The sequence below is a fragment of the Capra hircus genome, chromosome 3, assembly GCF_001704415.2.
Source record: "Capra hircus breed San Clemente chromosome 3, ASM170441v1, whole genome shotgun sequence".
Taxonomy (NCBI): domain Eukaryota; kingdom Metazoa; phylum Chordata; class Mammalia; order Artiodactyla; family Bovidae; genus Capra; species Capra hircus.
The window spans coordinates 119,514,454-119,534,492 of record NC_030810.1 but is presented as its reverse complement, the minus strand read 5'-3'; the positions used below and the strand labels follow the sequence as shown (position 1 = coordinate 119,534,492).

Here is a 20,039-nt window from a genome sequence, read left to right as displayed (position 1 = left end):
AGGAGACTGGATAGTCAGCATTTTCAGCTGAAATCTAGAAGGTGGAGACAGGAAGGCCAGAAGCCAGAACTCTTTAGAACAAGCTTGTGCTAATATGTTATGTGAGTATCCATGATGCTCTGAGATTGCACAGGAACTAACCCCTGTACTTGGGTAATGACGGACCACTAATCATGAAAGATGATCACTGGAGATAAAGCGCTTTGGAAGGAGAGATGAAAAAAAGGTCTTGTATGTAATTCTGTCAAAGAGAAGTCAAAACAGAAAAGGTTATTAAATCTAGAAGAGATTTGGAAAATGGGTCAAGACAGCAAGGCATCAAATAAAAAGTCAAATTCAGGATATCGTAAAACAACCAACTTCTTTAATTAGAAGGCAATAAACATGCAAATGGCAAGTATAGACATTTCTTTGAACCAATATTTTCACTATAATGAAAATTCCTCTTCCACATTGATCCAAGCTCCCACATCTGAAGGTTAGGGAAAATATTGCACTTTGCATTTTCTACCACTCCTCACACATGGCAAAAAGTTTTTAAAACATTTTGCTAGTTTTGTTTTACACACACTCCCAAATTCATGCACACAATCATTCCAAACCAATGTTAGGTTATCCCCCCAAAAGGGAAAAACTCAAAAAAACCACAACCTTAAAATTGCACTAAAGCTCTGTAAAGGAAAAATATATATAATAAATGTCTTATGCAAATCTCAGACCATCTAAGTGCTTGCCAGTAAGAGCTGATTACTCCTCATCCTCGTTCTCATTCTCCTGACCAGAGCCTTCGGATCTGTCACTCTCCAGCCGGTCTGGAAACGCAGACAGAAGACAAAAAAAAAATCTTTAGTATTACAATCAAAATAGCTGTCAACGCCTTAAATAAAACCAATTAAAATGTGTATAATTCAAAATATTATCATGTAAAGATCAGCTCACAGCGATGTGTAGAAGTTATTTTTGCCTCTAGAGGCAAAGAATAAAGGAAACACAGTACTATTAACTTAGAATATTCACGTAATTCTAAAGATAAAAAAGATTACAAAGTAAAAACCGTAAATACCTAGATCTATAGTGGTCGACTGCGATGATTTCAAACTGTGTTCTAGGAGTCAGGATGTCACCAAAGGGAGTGAGATGGAAGCTGTGCAAGAGAATCGGGAATCATTCCCTAGTGGCTCAGACACTAAAGAATCTGTCTGCAATGCAGGAGACCCAGGTTCAATCCCTGGGTCAGAAAGATCTCCTGGAGAGGGAAAAGGCAAGCCACTCCAGTATTTCTGCCTGGAGAACCCCATGGGCAGAGGAGCCTGGTGGGCTGCAGAGGTGGACACAACTGAAGCGACTTAGCACACAACACACGTATTTCTGATTATAAAAATATTTCTTCAATATTTGCTATGTTCCAGGATACAGTGGTGACCAAAACAGCCACAGTCTCTTCTCTGTCCTCAAGGAGCTTATCTAGGGAGTGCACAATTACAGACTGGTGAGCCAGTACGGCATGTCCTCTCAAGTTCCATGATTTACATTTGCTATCCCTCTGCTTGGGACACTTTCACCTAGTTTTCAGCTACAAAGGTTATGCTTACTCATCTCAATACAACTATTTTTCCCTTTGTGAAACTGCCCAGACTTTCTCAGATACCCAACTTGCAGAATTATGAACTCATTCCTTCAGGTTCCAGAATATTCTATATGTACCATACAATGATGACTCTAGTTACAGTACTAGTCTGCCTGCACATCTTCTTGCAGACTGAGCTCCTGGGAAGGCAGGAGTGTTTCTTTTCATCTTTCATCCTCAGGGCCCAGTACAAGAGGTTCAATGAAGGCTCATCAAAGAAATGAATGGAAGTTTTACTAAGATAAGATATATTACATTAGGGTGTATAAAGAAGGCAACAGTATCAAGTCACTACTGCCACTAGAAAGGAACCCTTTCTATCACAGAAACACTTCTCCAGGGTAACCTGGGAGGGGTGAAGGTTAGACACAGTAGAAATAATTCAGGCTTCTCAACACCAAGAGAAGATGGAATCCTGGGATTTTATTATTCACAGGGGCTTAAATACTCCCAGTGAATTCTAAATTGTCAACACCAGTATACAGAAGGGATGTATGTTTAATTGTCCAAGTAAATTAAGATTAAATCCCCTCTATACCAACTGTATTTCGATGTCAAACTAAGGAGATAATATATGTGTATATGATTTGTAACCTGAATTATACAAGTTTTAGTTATTAATATAAAAGTGTTCAATATACATTAGTAGAAGATAAAATAAGACTATAATAAATCTTCACAGGTCACTAAGGAATCTAAACACAGTGGAAGACTTTCTGATCAATAAAAAGTTACCTAAGGGATGTGAGTATAAAAGACATTATGCTGTATTTATTGTGTGATATACTTTCATGGGAGAGAACAAAAACATGAACTTGCTGTTCTGCTTACCTAGAGTACCCTAAGTGAGATACCGGTCACACTGGTGGAACGTGCTTAAACAGCCTCCGCATATTGTAAAATGCGCAGGATGGCCCAGTTCTTTTTGGCTGTCACATTATGAATGAAGAGGGGAAATGGAGGGTTAAGATGAAATGTCACAGCCTTCAAATCAGGGAGTTTACAGCAGACATCAGAATTCTACAGAGTCCAAAGCAAGCAACATGAAGTCCAGTGAGGGCCTAGGGTCTCTTACATAGTCACAGAGTAACTTCTGGAATGAGGAAGGGGGCAGAATGGTTTTTTTTTTTCCTCCAGATCTTTCTCACACAACTTCTGCAGAATCATCTCTCTCAGAATATAAACCCAATTTTTAAAAACAAAATTAAATAAAATCTTTTTGTCCACAGAGTACTACTGAGGTAATAAAACTGCAAAGCAGTTCAACACTTTCACAAATCTCTGGTTGGCAATTACAGGCCAAGGAGGGCTGAGAACACTGTGCTCCTTAAAATGAGAACTAGAAACAATGACAAAGAAAGCCACTGTTTTCAAAAGCAAGACAACGCCAAGTTGCTGCTGTAAGTAAGGGTTACATTTGTGGTAAGGCTCCTTTAATTCTCTTTTAGAAATACTTCTTTCTGAAATTATTTTTGATCAGGAAAAATATGAGATACTATTAATAAGCTGGCTGGGGCTGGAGAGAGGGGACAACAGAGATATGAAAACAATTACCTGAAGGAAACCTGTATTCCACAAAAAATCAATACAGTACCCCTGGTTAGCTAGAGATTTGATACTAAAAGTTTATTCATTCACTCACCCATTCATTCAAAAAAAAAAAAAAAAAAAACACTGACTGAGCAACTATTATGTTGCTAGGCACTGTTGTTCTAGGAACTAGCTATCCAGATGTGAATAAGACAAACTAGGTCTCTGGTCTTAATGAACTCACTTTCTAGAAAAGAAAAGCAGAAAACAAGACAATGTATTTTTCCCCTTTAATCTGTGTAACAAGGCAACAAATAAATGAAGTTAGAATAAGTACTTGAGGAAAAACAGGGAATGACTAGAGAGTAACTGGCGAGGAGGGTGTGCACATCAAGCGACTTCACGACTAGGGAGCACTTTCCTAAGGAGGTGACCTGGAGCTGAGGCCTCAACTGTATGTCCCAGTATTAGTGAAGCTGATGAACACAGCTGCCTAAAAGGCAGAGAAACAGCCAGTGAAAAGGTCCTAAATATGCTAATAAGCTTTATGAGTCTGAGGAGGAAATCAGTCACTTATGGCTAAAATGTAGCAAGCAAAAAACCAATGCAGAATACATCGACTCAGTGGCTGGCAGGTCTATCTCTTGTAGACCAGAGTATGAAGTCTAGGTTTTATTTTATGAGCAGTGGGAAGCCCCTGAGAATTTTAAGCAAGGGTGACATAACCTAATGTACTTCTTAAAAAAGGGAGTCAGCAAACTATGGCCCCTGGGCAAACCCTCCCTTAGCCTATTTCTGTAAATAAAGTTGTATTAGGGCCCACCTATGCCCTCCTCTATAATTATCTATGGCTGCTTTTGCAACACAGTGTCAGAAATGAGCAGCTGCAACAGAAACCACATGGCCCACAAAGCCTATTTACTCTCTGGCCATTTAAAGAAAAGGTTTACTAAGCCACAAGCAAGGAGGGCTAAGAAAGCCTTCCTCAGGGATCAATGCAAAGAAATAGAGGAAAACAACAGAATGAGAAAGAGGGGAGATCTCTTCAAGAAAATTAGAGATACCAAGGGAACATTTCATGCAAAGATGGGCACAATAAAGGACAGAAATAGTATGGACCGAACAGAAGCTGAAGAGTTGGCAAGAATACACAGAACTATACAAAAAAGATCTTCACGACCCAGATAACCACGATGGTATGATCACTCAGCTAGACCCAGACATCCTGGAGTGTGAAGTCAAGGGGGCCTTGGGAAGCATCACTACAAACAAAGCTAGTGGAGGTGATGGACTTCCAGTAGAGATATTTCAAATCCTAAAAGATGATGCTGTAAAAGTGCTGCACTCAATATGCCAGCAAACTGGGAAAACTCAGCAGTGGCCACAGGACTGGAAAAGGTCAGTTTTCATTGCAATGCCAAAGAATGCTCAAACTACCGCACATTTGCACTCATCTCACACTCTAGTAATGTTCAAAATTCTCTAAGCCAGGCTTCAATAGTACATGAACCGTGAACTTCCAGATGTTCAAGCTCAATTTAGAAAAGGCAGACGAACCAGAGATCAAACTGCCAACATTCACTGGATCATCGAAAAAGCAAGAGAGTTCCAGAAAAACATCTACTACTGCTTTATTGACTATGCCAAAGCCTTTGACTATGGATCACACAAACTGTGGAAAATTCTTACAGAGATGGGAATACCAGACCACCTGACCTGCCTCTTGAGAAATCTCAATACAGGTCAGGAAGCAACAATTAGAACTTGACATGGAACAACAGACTGGTTCCAAATAGGAAAAGGAGTGCGTCAAGGCTGTATATTATCACCCTGCTTATTTAATTTAAGCGCAGAGTACATCATGTGAAATGCTGGGCTGGAAGAAGCACAAGCTGGAATCAACATTGCTGGCAGAAATATCAATAACCTCAGATATGCAGATGACACCACTCTTATGGCAGAAAGCAAAGAAGAACTAAAAAGCCTCTTGATGAAAGTAAAAGAGGAGAATGAAAAAGTTGGCTTAAAGCTCAACATTCAGAAAACTAAGATCATGGCATCCGGTCCCATCACTTCATGGCAAATGGATGGGGAAACGATGGAAACAGTGACAGACTTTATTTCCTTGGGTTCCAACATCACTGCAGATGGTGACTCCAGCCATGAAATTAAAAGATGCTTACTCCTTGGAAGAAAAGCTATGACCAACCTAGACAGCACATTAAAACGCAGAGACATTGCTCTGCCTACAAAGGTCCGTCTAGTCAAAGCTATGGTTTTTCTAGTAGTCATGTATGGATGTGAGAGTTGGACTATGAAGAAAGCTGAGTGCCGAAGAACTGATGCTTCTGAACTGTGGTATTGGAGAGGACTCTTGAGAGTCCCTTGGACTGCAAGGAGATCAAAGCAGTCCATCCTAAAAGAAATCAGTCCTGAATATTCCTTGGAAGTACTGGTGCTGAAGCTGAAACTCCAATAGTTTGGCCACCTGATGCAAAGAACTGACTCATTGGAAAAGACCCTGATGCTGGGGAAGACTGATGGCAGAAGGAAAGGGTATGACAGAGGATGAGATGGTTGGATGGCATTACTAACTCAATGGACATGAATTTGAGTAAGCTCTAGGAATTGGTGATGGACAGGGAAGCCTGACATGGGGTCGCAAAGAGTCAGACACAACTGAGCGACTGAACTTACTGACCCACATTTTAAAAAAGTCTCCTCTGACTGCTGTGAAAATCAGACTATACGAAAGTGAGAGCAGAAGCGGGGAGGCCAAGATAGATGAATATGGACTGTATTCTGGAGTGAAGCTGCCCTAATTGATGGAGTGAACTTGTACATGAATGGGTTAGTGCCTGTACGTTCAGTGTGACGTTAGCTCTACAGATATGGCTATCTAATGCTTCAGGGTTTTATAAACCATGTTAACACTTTGGACTTTATCCTAAGAGCATGGGGAGGCACAGGAGAATTTTAAAGAGGGGAGTAAACTGAGTAGATTGTAACATATTCTAGAAGAGTTTGGAATGGTTCACACACCATCTCTCCAAAGCCTGTCAAAGCTTCTAGGAATCTCAGAACTGCCTTTATCTCTCATGAAATTGCCTAAACTAAAAGCCTTTAGTACAGCATTCATGAGAAAATTTTGGGTGCTTTTTTAAAATACAGAAGCTCAAATCCTATTCAGATAAAATGAATCAGCATCTTTAGTGCATAGGAACCAGGTATTTGTAGTTTTGAAAAGGAGATTTAAAGCATGCATCACTGTACTTGGAATACAGGACAATGAAGAAAAGGAGAGGAAAGGAGTAGCTGACTCATCAAATAACTAGATATCTTAAGAATAAAAGCAGCAGAAATATCAACTCTTGGTTACCTTTTCCTATCTATGATTTTACTTAAGAGAAACAAGAGGGTGAATTAGGTTGACTAAGCCAACAAAGTGTCTCCCTTTGATTGCTGGCAAAAAAAAAAAAAAAAAAAAAACAAACAGAAGAAAGAGAACCTTTATAAGCATCTAATTCTAAAATCAAAGAAGGATAGTAATAACTGAGTTAACAAACCATTGATACATCAGCACACATTTAAAATAGATTCTTGTACAAATGAAAGGAGAAACAGTTTCCTATAGGCAAACTCAGAAAGAGCCATTCACCAGACGAACTCTTTATATGAACAAGCAAATTTAGTTATCATAATCAGCAAATGTTTTTCCTGTTCTATAAAATGGTGCCTCCTCAAATCTGAAGTCAAGTGAATTTTAAGAGTACTGATTCTTATTGAAGAAAACAGATCAAAAGATGTCACAGTGAATAACATGGGGGTCAAAAGAAGTACTATGATAATATGCTGTTGGACTGCAAACATTTTCTGTTTTCATTTTAGGTTTATTTTTTGTGTTGCTTTGACCATTTGAAATTTTTACTCCTTCCTTTTTTCTGCATCAATAGTTGATGTTGACAATTTAAGAGTTTTCTTTCCAGCTCCTTTAATTGCAGACATAAGGAGCTTCTTTCAGTTTTTAGATGCACCACAGTCTCTTCCAGGACTTAAGACAAATGCTATATACTCTTTTTTCCTACCAGGAATACTTATGTCTCCCTTCCCCACTCTCTGAGGAAATGATATGCAATCTGCCGTTTATATAGACCTGAAGGTCTGAAACAGAAAGGTGAAAGTGAAAGTCACTCAGTCATGTCTGACCCTTTGTGACCCCAAGGACCCCGCCAGGCTCTTCTGTCCATGGAATTCTCTATGCCAGACTACTAGAGCGGGTAGCCATTCCCTCTCCAGAGGATCTTCCCAACCCAGGGATCAAACCCACGACGGAAGTTATCCTAACAAAGAGTGAGGGTGGGAGGGGACAGCATGACTGTAAAGATTCTGAGGTAGGAAAGAGTTTGAGGTACCTGCAGATTTAGAGAGGGCCAGAGAGGATGGAGAAGAAACTGGCACCCCACTCCAGTGTTCCTGCCTGGAGAATGCCAGGGACGGGGGAGCCTGGCGGGCTGCCGTCTATGGGTCGCACAGTTGGACACAACTGAAGCGACTCAGCAGCAGCAGCACAGAGAATGGAGAGGACAGAGAAGGAAGAAATGGACTAGAAAAGCAGTTTAAATCAACTTATCCAGAGGACTGCATGTCTTATTCATGACTTGAGTATGTTCCTGCAACTGAAATTTGTAGGTAAAAGGGGAATAAGTGCTTGGAAGCTAGTTTCAAATTCAGGCTTTACTGTTTATCAGTTGTGTGACCTGCAGTGAGTTATTAAAAATAATCTACTATGTAGAGGGCTGGAGCTAACTGAGGATAAATTTGTGAAATGATTGGTATGCTGCCTGATTCATTAAAGGTACTCTATACATGGTTGTTGTTATTAAACAGTACTCAACATATGAAGAAATTTGTGTTATCAGTGAAGTGATAAACATTTCATTTCTAATGGATACTGGATACTTTCTATTGTTATGAACACAGGTTATTCCATTCCTTCTTGAAAATTAGTTGTAATATAATGTAATTAATTGTAATGTGAAGTTTTGTATCTGAAGCACTGAACCCCATGTTTTATCATTTAAAACAAACAAAAATTTGAAAAATACATTGAGCTATTATTTCAAATCTTTGTAGTAATACATTTATTTTTGTCTGGGCTGTGATTGATTTTGGTCAAATGTATCATCAAAAGGTACTTACTATAACACATCTTAAGGTTTATGGTATGATATTCCACTCTGAGAAGAAAACCATAGCTGATAGAAGTTTTGAAGTGATGTCATCTTTTCATTATGACAGTTCAAGAAAGTTGGCTCATGGGGATACAAATTACTATACTAAAACCAAGAATTCATACCACTCAGTTCAAAAGTTAAGCTGCCTTCTATGTAGTCTGAGAGGACCTAACGCCAGCAAGAAATAAACTTCTTGTGTTTAAGAAAATAAAGTTAAAAAGGCTAAAAAACAGTTGGCCTTAATTTTGCAATTTAAGGAAATTAATAAAATCTCTCTATTTTTTGGCTGCACCATGCAACATGTGGGGTCTTAAGTTTCCCAACCAGGTACCAAAACCCTGCCCCTGCAGTGGAAGTGCAAGCGCTAGCTACTGGACTGCCAGGAAAGTCCCCTTTTCCCCCTTAAATATAAATCCCTTTAACGTCGATCTTAAATAATGTTTTTTCAAATATAATAATGATTTTAATAGCACACCGACAGTTCTTACCAGCTCGAATATGGTTCAGTGAAGCCAACATCCTCAACATGAAAGAGGCTGGAACTGTAATGGTATTTCTAGTCTCTTCCAGCATGAGTTCATTTCGAGTTATAACCTATGAGGCAAGTTAAATAACCATGTCAAAGATCATAGAGTAACTGTATGTTTTCCTTAGATACTAGGAGAACTGTAAAGAATTAACAGGAATTACTTCATTCTTCACATATATCTATATGGGTCTATATTACCATCTTGAGGCTGCTCAATGCCAAATAATTACTTTAGTTTGTAATCAACAGAGTAAGATCAGAGAACACTACTCTAACTGGAAGAAAGAGAAAGGTCAAACCCTGAGGCTACCTGAAACATGTAAGAATTCAATTTACTTTTACTTATAATTTGTTTATAAAAGCAAAGCAGTCTACTTTGTGTCCGCTTATTATTTTTTTCCCTCTAGTGGAACTGATATTTTTAGTGACAGCACTGTTAAATTATTATCCCTGGGTCATTTGGGCCCCTCAAGGAAAATGTTACATTAACTTCAAAGTTAACTTCAATAATAAACCTCTGGATGAGAGTTACCAGTGAACTGTGTCTTAAATACAGAGAATAGGACTCAAGAACATCCATGAACATCTAGGGATTTAATGTATAATTATAGGCAAAGGAAAAAAGAGGAAACCAAAGGGAGTGGCAAAGGAAAAACAGAAAGGAAGGAAGGAAAGCAGCAGAGGAAGAAAAGACACTAACCTGACCAGCAGTCCCCCAGTGACATGACATTGTCAACTCATGAGGGTGCCCACAGGGCCCTGTACAGCCCGGCCTCACTTACGGGGCCCGCTGAGCTGCCTTATGTGTCCTCTGGGTGTCAGCACTCGGATGGCTCACCCACCTTACAGCAACCTGAATCACGCTGATCTCTCTCAGATGTTCCTTTGGTCCTGGTCTCCCTGGTAAACTCAGTCCAATTCTGATTTCCTCTGTGGAGACCTTCCCATCCCATTTACTCCAACTGAAAATTCCTTTCTACGAGTTTCCAGAAGACTACGTGTACATTTCTGACACTGACCACACTGTATGCTAGTTCTTCGTCTGTCTTTTTCCCAGTAGTCTTTGGGCTCTAAACGAAAGGGTTCATCTTTTAAAATCCAGGATTCTACCTGATATAGGGGCTTCCTATGTGGCACCTGCTTGCCGATAAAGGAGACAAAAGAGACTTGGGTTCGATAGCTGGGTTGAGAAGACCGCCTAGAATAGGAAATAGCAACCCACTCCAGTATTCTTGCTTGGAAAATTCCATGGACAGAGGGGCCTTAAGGGCTTGATACAGGTCTACTGACACAATGAGTGAAAATACACGTGGGAATCTCACAATGAGCTGCCAACCGTGGCCTAGAGAACGAGTTTTCCACTTTGCTAGTATTTCTAGCACTGCACCCCTTACTCTCTGCAGAGAGGGCTGCTGTCGTTCAGTTGCCGAATCCTGTCCAACTTTTTGCAACCCATGGACTGCAGCATGCCAGGCTCCTTCACTATCTCCCAGAGTTTGTTCAAATACACGTCCACTGAGTTGGTGATGATATCCATCTCATACTCTGCCTCCTCCTTCTCCTCCTACCTTCAATTTTCGCCAGCATCAGAGTCTTTTCCAATGAGTCAGCTCTTCACATCAGGTGGCCAAAGTATTGGAGTTTCAGCATCAGTCCTTCCTGTGAATAGTCAGGACTGGTATCCTTAAGGGTTGACTGGTTTGATTTCCTTGCAGTCCAAGGGACTCTCAAGTGTCTTCTCCAACACCACAGTTGAAAAGCATTACTTCTTTGGTGCTCAGCCTTCTTTATAGTTCAACACTCATATCAGTACATGACAACTGGAAAAACCATAGCTCTGATTATATGGACCTTTGACAGCAAAGTGATGTCTCTACTTTTTAATACACTGTCTAGGTTTGTTACTGCTTTCTTTCCAAGGAGCAAGCATCTTTTAATTTTATGGCTGCAGTCACTGTCCACAGTGATTTTGGAGCCAAAGGAAATAAAATTTGTCACTGCTTCCACTTTTCTCCATCAAGCTGCCATGAAATGATGGGACTGGACGCCATAATCTGTTTTTTGAATGCTGAGTTTTAAGCCAGCTTTTTCAAAGAGGAGACTCTTTTATCCTCATCAATAGGCTCTTTAGTTCCTCTTTCAGTTCAGTTCAGTCACTCAGTCATTTCTGATTCTTTACGACCCCATGGACTGCAACACACCAGGCTTCCTCATTCATCACCAAATACTGGAGCTTATTCAAACTCATGTCCAAGAAGTTGGTGATGCCATCCAATCTTCTCATCCTCTGTCATCCCTTCTCCTCCTGCCTTCAATCTTTCCAAGCATCATGGTCTTTTCCAATGAGTCAGTTCTTCACATCAGGTGGCCAAAGTATTGGAGTTTCAGACTCAGTATCAGTACTTCCAATGAACATTCAGGACTGATTTCCTTTAGGATTAACTGGCTGGATCTCCTTGCAGTCCAAGGAACTCTCAAGAGTCTTTTCCAACATCATAGTTCAAAAGCATCAGTTCTTCAGCACTCTGCTTTCTTTATAGTCCAACTCTCACATCCATACATGACTACTGGAAAAACCATAGCTTTGACTAGACGGACCTTTGTAGGCAGAGCAATGTTTCTGCATTTTAATGTGCTGTCTAGGCTGGTCATAGCTTTTCTTCCAAGGAGCAAGCATCTTTTAATTTCATGGTTGCAGTCACCATCTGCAGTGATTTCTGAGCCCAAGAAAATAAAGCCTGTCACTGTTTCCATTTTTTGCCCATCTATTGGCCATGAAGTGATGGGACTGGATTCCATGATCTTAGTTTTCTGAATGTTGAGTTTTAAGCCAACTTTTTCACTCTCCTCTTTCACTTTCATCAAGAGGCTCTTCAGTTCTTCTTTGCTTTCTGCCATAAAGTGGTGTCATCTGTGTATCTGAGGTTATTGATATTTCTCCCAGCAATCTTGATTCCAGCTTGTGTTTCATCAGGCCCGGCATTTACATGATGCACTCTGCATGTAAGTTAAATAAGCAGAGTGACAATATACATCCTTGACAAACTCCTTTCCTGATTTGGAACCAGTCTGTTGTCCCATGTCCAGTTCTACCTGTTGTTTCTTGACCTGCATACAGATTTCTCAGGAGGCAGGTCAGGGGGTTCAGTATTCCCATCTCTGTAAGAATTTTCCAGAGTTTGTTGTGATCCACAACAGATTCGTGCCTGGAGAATTCCATGGACATAGACAGTCCTTGGGGGGGGGGGGGGCGGTGGGAATACAACTGAGCAACTAACACTTTCACTTTACCTAATGGAGGAAAGTAGAGTGGTATCACCTGCATATCTGAGGTTGTTATTTCTCCTGGCATTCTTGATTCCAGCTTGTGAGTCATCCAGCCCGGCTTTTTGCATGAGGAACTCTGAATATAAGTTAAATAAACAAGGTGAGATCTCTAGTCTTTCCCATTCTATTGTTTTCCTCTATTTCTCTGCACTGATCACAGAGGAAGGCTTTCTTTTCTTTCCTTTTCTCCTTTGCTTTTAGCTTCTCTTCTTTTTTCAGCTATTTGTAAGACCTCCTCAGACACTGTGCCTTTTTGCATTTCTTTTTCTCAGGGATGGTCTTGATCACCGCCACCTGTACAATGCCATGAATTTCCGTAAATAGTTCACCACACACTCTATCAGATCTAATCCCTTGAATCTACTTCTCACTTTCACTATGTAATCGTAAGGGATTTGATTTAGGTCATACCTGAATGGTCTGGTGGTTTTCCCTACGTTCTTCAATATGAGTCTGAATAAGGAGTTCATGATCTGAGCCACAATCAGCTTCCGGTCTTGTTTTTGCTGACTGTATAGAGCTTTTCCATCTTTGGCTGCAAAGAATATGATCATTCTGATTTCAGAATTGACCATCTGGTGATGTCTATGTGTAGAATCGTCTCTTGTGTTGTTGGAAGAGGGTGTTTGCTATCAGTGCATTCTCTTGGCAAATCTCTGTTAGCCTTTGCCCTGCTTCATTCTGTACTCCAAGGCCAAATTTGCCTGTTACTCCAGGTGTTTCCTGACTTCCTACTTTCGCATTCCAGTCCCCTATAATGAAAAGGATATCTTATTTGGGTGTTAGTTCTAAAAGGTCTTGTAGGTCTTCACAGAACTGTTCAACTTCAGCTTCTTCAGCATTACTGGTTGGGGCATAGGCTTGGATTACCGTGATATTGAAATGGTTTGCCTTGGAAATGAACAGATCATTCTGTCGTTTTTGAGATTGCATCCAAGTACTGCACTTCGGACTCTCTTGTTGACCATGATGGCTACTCCATTTCTTCTAAGGGATTCCTGCCCACAGTAGTAGATATAACGGTCATCTGAGTTATATTCACCCATTCCAGTCCATTTTAGTTCGCTGATTCCTAGAATGTCAATGTTCACTCTTGCCATCTCCTGTCTGACCACTTCTAATTTGCCTTGATTCATGGGCCCAGAATTGAGCCACAGTGGGTGGGGGTTATCCTTTTGTGATCAGAAAGCTTTGAAGAGCAGGCATCAATCAGCAGAGTGGAGAAAGTGGGGACAGGGTGGGTAGGGGGCAGCTGGCACTGCCATATATCTGAGGCTGGAGCCCACAGCATCACCGCTTCTTCCCACCAAGAGGCAAATAAACTCCAATTAGCTCTTTCCAGGCTGCAGTCCATGGGATCGCTAGGAGTCGGACACGAGTGAGTGAGTTCACTTTCACTTTTCACTTTCATCCACTGGAAAAGGAAATGGCAACTCACTCCAGTGTTCTTGCCTGGAGAATCCCAGGGATGGGGGTGCCTGGTGGGCTGCCGTCTATGGGGTTGCACAGAGTCAGACACGACTGAAGTGACTTAGCAGCAGCAGCACCAGCAGTAGCAGCATGGGCCCAACATTCCAGATTCCTATGCAATATTGCTCTTTATAGGATTGGACTTAACTTCCATCACAGTCACATCCACAACTGGGTGTTGTTTTGGCTTTGGCTCCATCTCTTCATTCTTTCTAGAGTTATTTCTCCACTGATCTCCAATAGCATACTGGGCACTTACCGACCTGGGGAGTTCATCTTTCAGTGTCCTATCTTTTTGCCTTTTCATACTGTTTATGGGGTTCTCAAGGCAAGAAAACTGAAGTGGTTTGCCATTCCCTTCTCCAGTGTTACTTCCTCTTTACTTTTGTCCATTAGAGGGGTTAACACCTGCTGTTATTTCTCCTGGCAATCTTGATTTCAGCTTGTGCTTCATCCTGCCCAGCATTTTACATGATAAACTCTGTGTATAAGTTAAATAAGTAAGCCTTGATGTATCCCTTTCCTAATTTTGAACCCATCAGTTGTTCCATGTCTGGTCCTAACTATTGCTTCTTGACTCGCATATTGATTTCTTAGGAGACAGGTACCAAGTGTTAGTTGCTCAGTCGTGTCCATCACTTTTGTGACCCCTTGGACTATAGCCTACCATGATCCTCTGTCCATGGAATTCTCCAGGCAAGAATACTGGAGGGGGTTGCCATTCCCTTCTCAGGGTATCTTCCCAACCTAGGTATCAAACCTGGGTGTGCTGCACTGCACGTGGATCCTTTACCATTGAGCCATCAGGAAAGCCCAGAGGCAGGTAGGGTGGTCCATCTCTTTAAGAATTTTCCACTACTTGTTGTTTTCCACTACTTGTTGTGATTCATAACAACCTACAGTTTAGCATAGTTAAAGAAGCAGAAGTAAATGTTTTCTTGGAATTCTCTTGATTTCTCTGTGACTCAACAAATGTTGGCAATTTGATCTCTAATTTCTCTCTGCCTTTTCTAAATCTAGCTTGTACATCTGGAAGTTCTCGGTTCACATACTGCTGAACCGTAGCTAGAAGGATTTTGAGCATAACCTTACTAGCATGTGCAATGAGTGCAACTGTGAGGTAGTTTGAACATTTTTTCACATTGCCTTTCTTTGAGATTAGAATGAAGATTGATCTTTTCCAGTCTTGTGGCCACTGCTAAATTTTCCAAATTTGCTTACATAGTGAGTGCAACACTTTAACAGAATTATCCTATTTTAGGATTTTAAATAGCTGAGTTGGAATTCCATCACCTCCACTAGCTTTGTTTGTAGTGATGCTTCCTAAGGCCCACTTGACTTCACACTCCAGGATGTCTGGGGCTCTAGGTGAGTGACCACATCATTGTTGTTATCTGGGTTATTAAGACCTTTTTGTATAGTTCTTCTGTGTATTCTTGCCACCTCTTCTTGATATCTTCTGCTTCTCTTAGGTCCTTACCATTTCTGTTCTTTATTGTGCCCATCCTTACATGAAATGTTCCCATGTTATCTCCAATTTTCTTGAAAAGTTCTCTGGTCTGTCCCATTCTACTGTTTTCCTCTATATCTTTGCATTGTTCATTTAAGAAGGCCTTCTTATCCCTCCTTGCTATTCTCTAGAACTCTGCATTCAGTTGGGTATATCTTTCCCTTTCTCCCTTGCCCTTCACTTCTATTTTCTCAGCTATTTATAAAGCCTCCTCAGGCAACCACTTTGCCTTCCTGCATTTCTTTTTTCTTGGGGATGGTTTTGGTCACTGCTTCTCGTATGTTACAAACCTCTGTCCATAGTTCTTCAGGCACATGCTACCAGATCTAATCTCTTGAATCTATTCATCACCTCCACTGTATAATAATAAGGGATTTGATTAAGGTCACACCTGAAAAGCTTAGTGATTTTCCCTACTTTCTTCAACTTAAGCCTGAATTTTGCAATAAGGAGCTCATGATCTGAGCCACAGTCAGCACCAGGTCTTATTTTTGCTGACTGTCAAGAGCTTCTCCATTTTCAGCTGCAAAAAGTATCAATCTGATTTTACTATAGACCACCTGGTGATGTTCACGTGTAGAGTCTTCTATGGTGTTGTTGGAAAAAGGTGTCTTTGTGACCAGCGTGTTCTCTTGACGAAACTCTGTTAGCCTTTGCCCTGTTTCATTTCAGGCAAAACTTGCATGTTACTCCAGGTATCTCCTGACTTCCTACTTTTGCAATCCAATCCCCTATGATGAAAAGGACATCTTTTTTTGGTGTTAGTTCTAGAAGGTCTTGTAGGTCTTCACAGAACCATTCAACTTCAGCTTCTTTGGCATTAGTGGTTAGGGTATAGGCTTGGATTACTGTGCTATTGAATGGTTTGCCTTGGGGACAAACCAAGATCATTTTGTAGTTTTTGAGGTTGTACCCAAGTACTGCATGTCAGACTCTTGTTGCCTATGATGGCTACTCCATTTCTTATAAGGGATTCTTGCCCACAGTAGTAGATACAAAGGTCATCTGAATTAAATTCGCCCATTCCTGTTCATCTTAATTCACTGATTCCTAAGATGTTGATGTTTATTCTTGTCTCTCCTGCTTGACCAAGTCCAATTTACCTTGATTCATGAACCTAACATTCCTATGCAATATTGTTCTTTACAACACTGGACTTTATTTTCATCACCAGACACATCCACAACTGAGTGACATTTCTGCTTTGGCTCAGCCACTTCATTCTTTCTGGAGCTATTAGTAATTGCCCTCTGCTCTTCCCCTGTAGCACCTTATGACATGGGGGCTCATCTTCCTGTGTCATATCCTTTTGCCTTTTCATACTGTTCATAAGATTCCTGCAGCAAGGATAGTGGAGTGCTTTGCCATCTCCTCCTCCAGTGGACCACGTTTTGTCAGAACTCTTTTTCTCTCTCGGGTGGCTGTCACAGCATGGCTCATAGCTTTACGGAGTTATGGAAGCCCCTTTGCCATGACAAGGCTGAGGTCCATGAAGGGCTAAGAGGTAGCAGTATCAACCTTAGCTGCACTTACCTCCTCACAGAAGCTCAGTAATTCCTTAGTAGCTGATTAATGCAATGGATCTTTATTTTCCTTGTAAGAAATACTTGTATGAAATCTTAAACGAAACCCATAAATGGAAACTTTGTTTGGAGTTGAGGAAATACCCAGAGTTTAGCTTTCATATCATACATCTTCCTGCTTCCAATCCTGCAAGAAACCTACAGCTTCTGATGTAGGTTTCAAAACTACTGATTTAACAGCAGCTTCAGAAGCTGAGGAAACCTTAAAATAAAATCATAAAGTAAAAGATTCTCTGATCATTTGTTCTGCTACCCATTTGGCTATGATTATGGAGAAAAGTTATAGTAAAACTACTTTCTTAAAAGGGCACAGGTTTTTTCTTTTTAAAAAATTATTCTTCATTGCATCAAGCCAAAATAGTCAATCTAGTCTACTATAATAAACTTTATCTGTTACTACCGATAATCAACATTCTAATTATCAAAATAATACTTCAGTTTTTATCTCTCTAGTATTGTGGGCATGTTTTATTCTTTTCTTTTTCTTAAAATTTGACCTCATTAAGTGAATTAACTTGCTTTGGTTCTTCTTAAAATAGCATTTCAGGGGCCTCCCTGATGGCTCAATGATAAACAATCTGCCTGCCAATGAAGGAGACATGGGTTTGATCTCTGACCTGGGAAGATCCCACATGCCGTGGAGCCACCAACCGTTTGTGCCACAACTATTGAGCCTGTGCTCAAGAGCCCAGGAGCTGCAACTACTAAGCCCTCATGCCACAGCCACTGAAGCCCACGTGCCTAGAGCTCAAGCTCTGCAATGAGGAGCCCACACCGCAACTACAGAGGAACTCCCATTTGCTGCAGCTAGAGAAAGCCCACACAGCAATGAAGGCACAGCACAACCAAGAAATATACACATACATAAATAAAATTATTACGCATTTCAGGAACAAGGTGAAATATGTTCTATAATAAATATGACAAAAATCTTACTTCATCAGCAAGTTTTCGGTTAAAAATCCTTGATTCCTCTAGTGGTGACCAGATTTTTATGTCATAATCTATGCCAGATGAGGCGAGAACTAGAAAAAAATCATTCACATTAATATAAAGCTTAGAAACAGCGTTAATTCACATAAATGTATAATGTATATATGCATGGATGTATATGTTCAGCAAAATTGAGTTAGAATGGACATTGTACTGATACATTTAACTGTTAACTGAAAATACTGTTTTGAAGATTTCATAAATACAATATAATACAATTTTAAGGCCATCTTGAAATCACTCAAATTTTTTTCCTATTTACTGTTCTTTTATGAGAAACATGGGAATTTCAAATGGAAGGCAAGAACAAGTCATTGCTCTTTTGTTCTGGTAAATTAATTCTGATATGTAAAGACTAACAGGCATGGAAGTTCAATTTGGTTAAGCAGGGAAAAGTCCAATCAACTGAAGCTCTTATAGCTGATAAAACTTAGAAGAACTATTAGAAGAATAAACTTTTTAATCTATTTCCCTCTATTTTTAGTCAAAAGCAGGTTGTAAACATTTTTTGTTTTAAACCCAAGAAGAGCAATACTTGACCCTAGTAGCTGCCTACTAGGATAATTTGGATTATTCTTATGTATTTAATCTTACAACTAGAAAAACGTTGAAGCTGATTAATCATACTAATGATTTTGAACCCTTGCCTTCTAAAAGGTCATCTTACTTGGGTCAAACGGGTGTGGCTGCAGGCAGTTTACCACATGATTATCAGCCTCCAGAAGCATTAAATGCTCAGCAGTGTGACGATCCCAGATGAAGATATGGCCACAGTCAGAACCACTCATTACAAAGTTTGCACCCCAGAAATTGGCTTCTTTTATCTAAGGGTTAAGAAAAACAGAAAATTATAAGAGATTTCAAATCAAAGTTATTAAAAAAAGATTTTTCTATTCTCATATTTTAAAAATTAATTGGCTTAGAAAATAAAACACTGAAGAGAGTCTTTGTCTTCTAGTATATTGACCATGACAGAGATTTATTAGTAGGGATAAAATGGAAGAAAATAAAGTCCCCCATGATGAAAGGTATTTTATTTTGTTCAATATTATATTTATAGTGCTTGAAGCGTACCTGGGCACACAGTAGATGCTGAGTTAGTAACTGCTAAATGAATGAATGAGATTTCTGGGTTATGGACAACATAATGAAAATTTATATATAGATGTCACTGAACTTTCCAAAACTGGTTCCATTTTAGCTTTAAAAGATAATAAAAACAATTCATAGAAAAAAATGAATTTTTCCCCCTGGTATTTTGCTTTATGCCAAAAGAACAAAATTACCAGCCTTTTTATTAGCTATCAGAAGTTCTCACAATCAAGAAGGAAAGATATAAACACATATTTACTTTCATGAAGCAATGAAACAAAGGAAATGTTAAGATGATTATGATGGAGTTTTTCAGCAGATGCACAAAATGAACCATCAAAAATCTTTGTATTTCAGATCAGAATTTTTGAAATCATATTATGTGCAGCTGTGACTTTGATTATTTTGACAAAGCAAAGGAGGGGAGCCAATTTTCTTGTTACCTGGAACTACTATTCTATTTATTTGTCTTCTATTTTTTTCCATTCCTATCCCTAGTTATTCCCATCCAAAATTTTAACCATAAAAACACAAGAAATATAAATTGATTGCTTCTATTAATAATGAGTGAAAGTGAAAGTGAAGTCGCTCAGTTGTACCCGACTCTTTGCAACCCCATGGACTGTAGCCTACCAGGCTCCTCTGTCCATGGGATTTTCCAGGCAATAGTACTGGAGTGGATTGCCATTTCCTTCTCCAGGGGATCTTCCTGACCCAGGGATCGAACCCGGGTCTCCCTCATTGTAGACAGACGCTTAACCGTCTGAGCCACCAGGGAAGTCCTCTTTATTTATAATAATGAGTAGTCCTTGTAAAATGAGTAAATTGCTACTACATGATATCTATAAAAAGAGCTAGTTTTCTCCTCATCCCAAAGTTACTTTTTCCCTCTACCCTAAAGAAAGTAGATTGAAATTGATTCTGTACATACTTTTTGAAAACTCAATGAATATATGAGAACACTTTCAGATATGAATGGTTCAGAGTGACAGTTGTTAATCATCTCACAAGCTTTTCTCAGTAAATAATTAAAATTGCATTAGTTAGACAGACTTCTGGGTTATAAACTCTTGAAGATATCTCAGATATCATCTGGTCTGTTTTTACTTCATAGATGAGGAAATTAAAGTTCAGAAAGACAAGG

At 39.8% G+C, this 20,039-nt stretch overlaps 1 protein-coding gene across 6 annotated transcripts in view; it reads right to left on the bottom strand.

The window, feature by feature from the left end:
• Nucleotides 343–20,039, bottom strand: part of DCAF6 (DDB1 and CUL4 associated factor 6) — a 190,009-nt gene continuing 170,312 nt past the window's right edge. For all 6 annotated transcript variants that reach the window (XM_018046451.1, XM_018046452.1, XM_018046453.1 and 3 more), the window contains 4 exons: nucleotides 18,471–18,627; nucleotides 17,747–17,835; nucleotides 8,880–8,985; nucleotides 343–812 (listed from right to left, as the gene is read on the bottom strand). In XM_018046451.1, coding sequence (XP_017901940.1) covers nucleotides 748–812; nucleotides 8,880–8,985; nucleotides 17,747–17,835; nucleotides 18,471–18,627 — 417 coding nt within the window. In that variant the 3' untranslated portion in view covers nucleotides 343–747. The remainder of the gene's footprint in view (nucleotides 813–8,879; nucleotides 8,986–17,746; nucleotides 17,836–18,470; nucleotides 18,628–20,039) is intronic.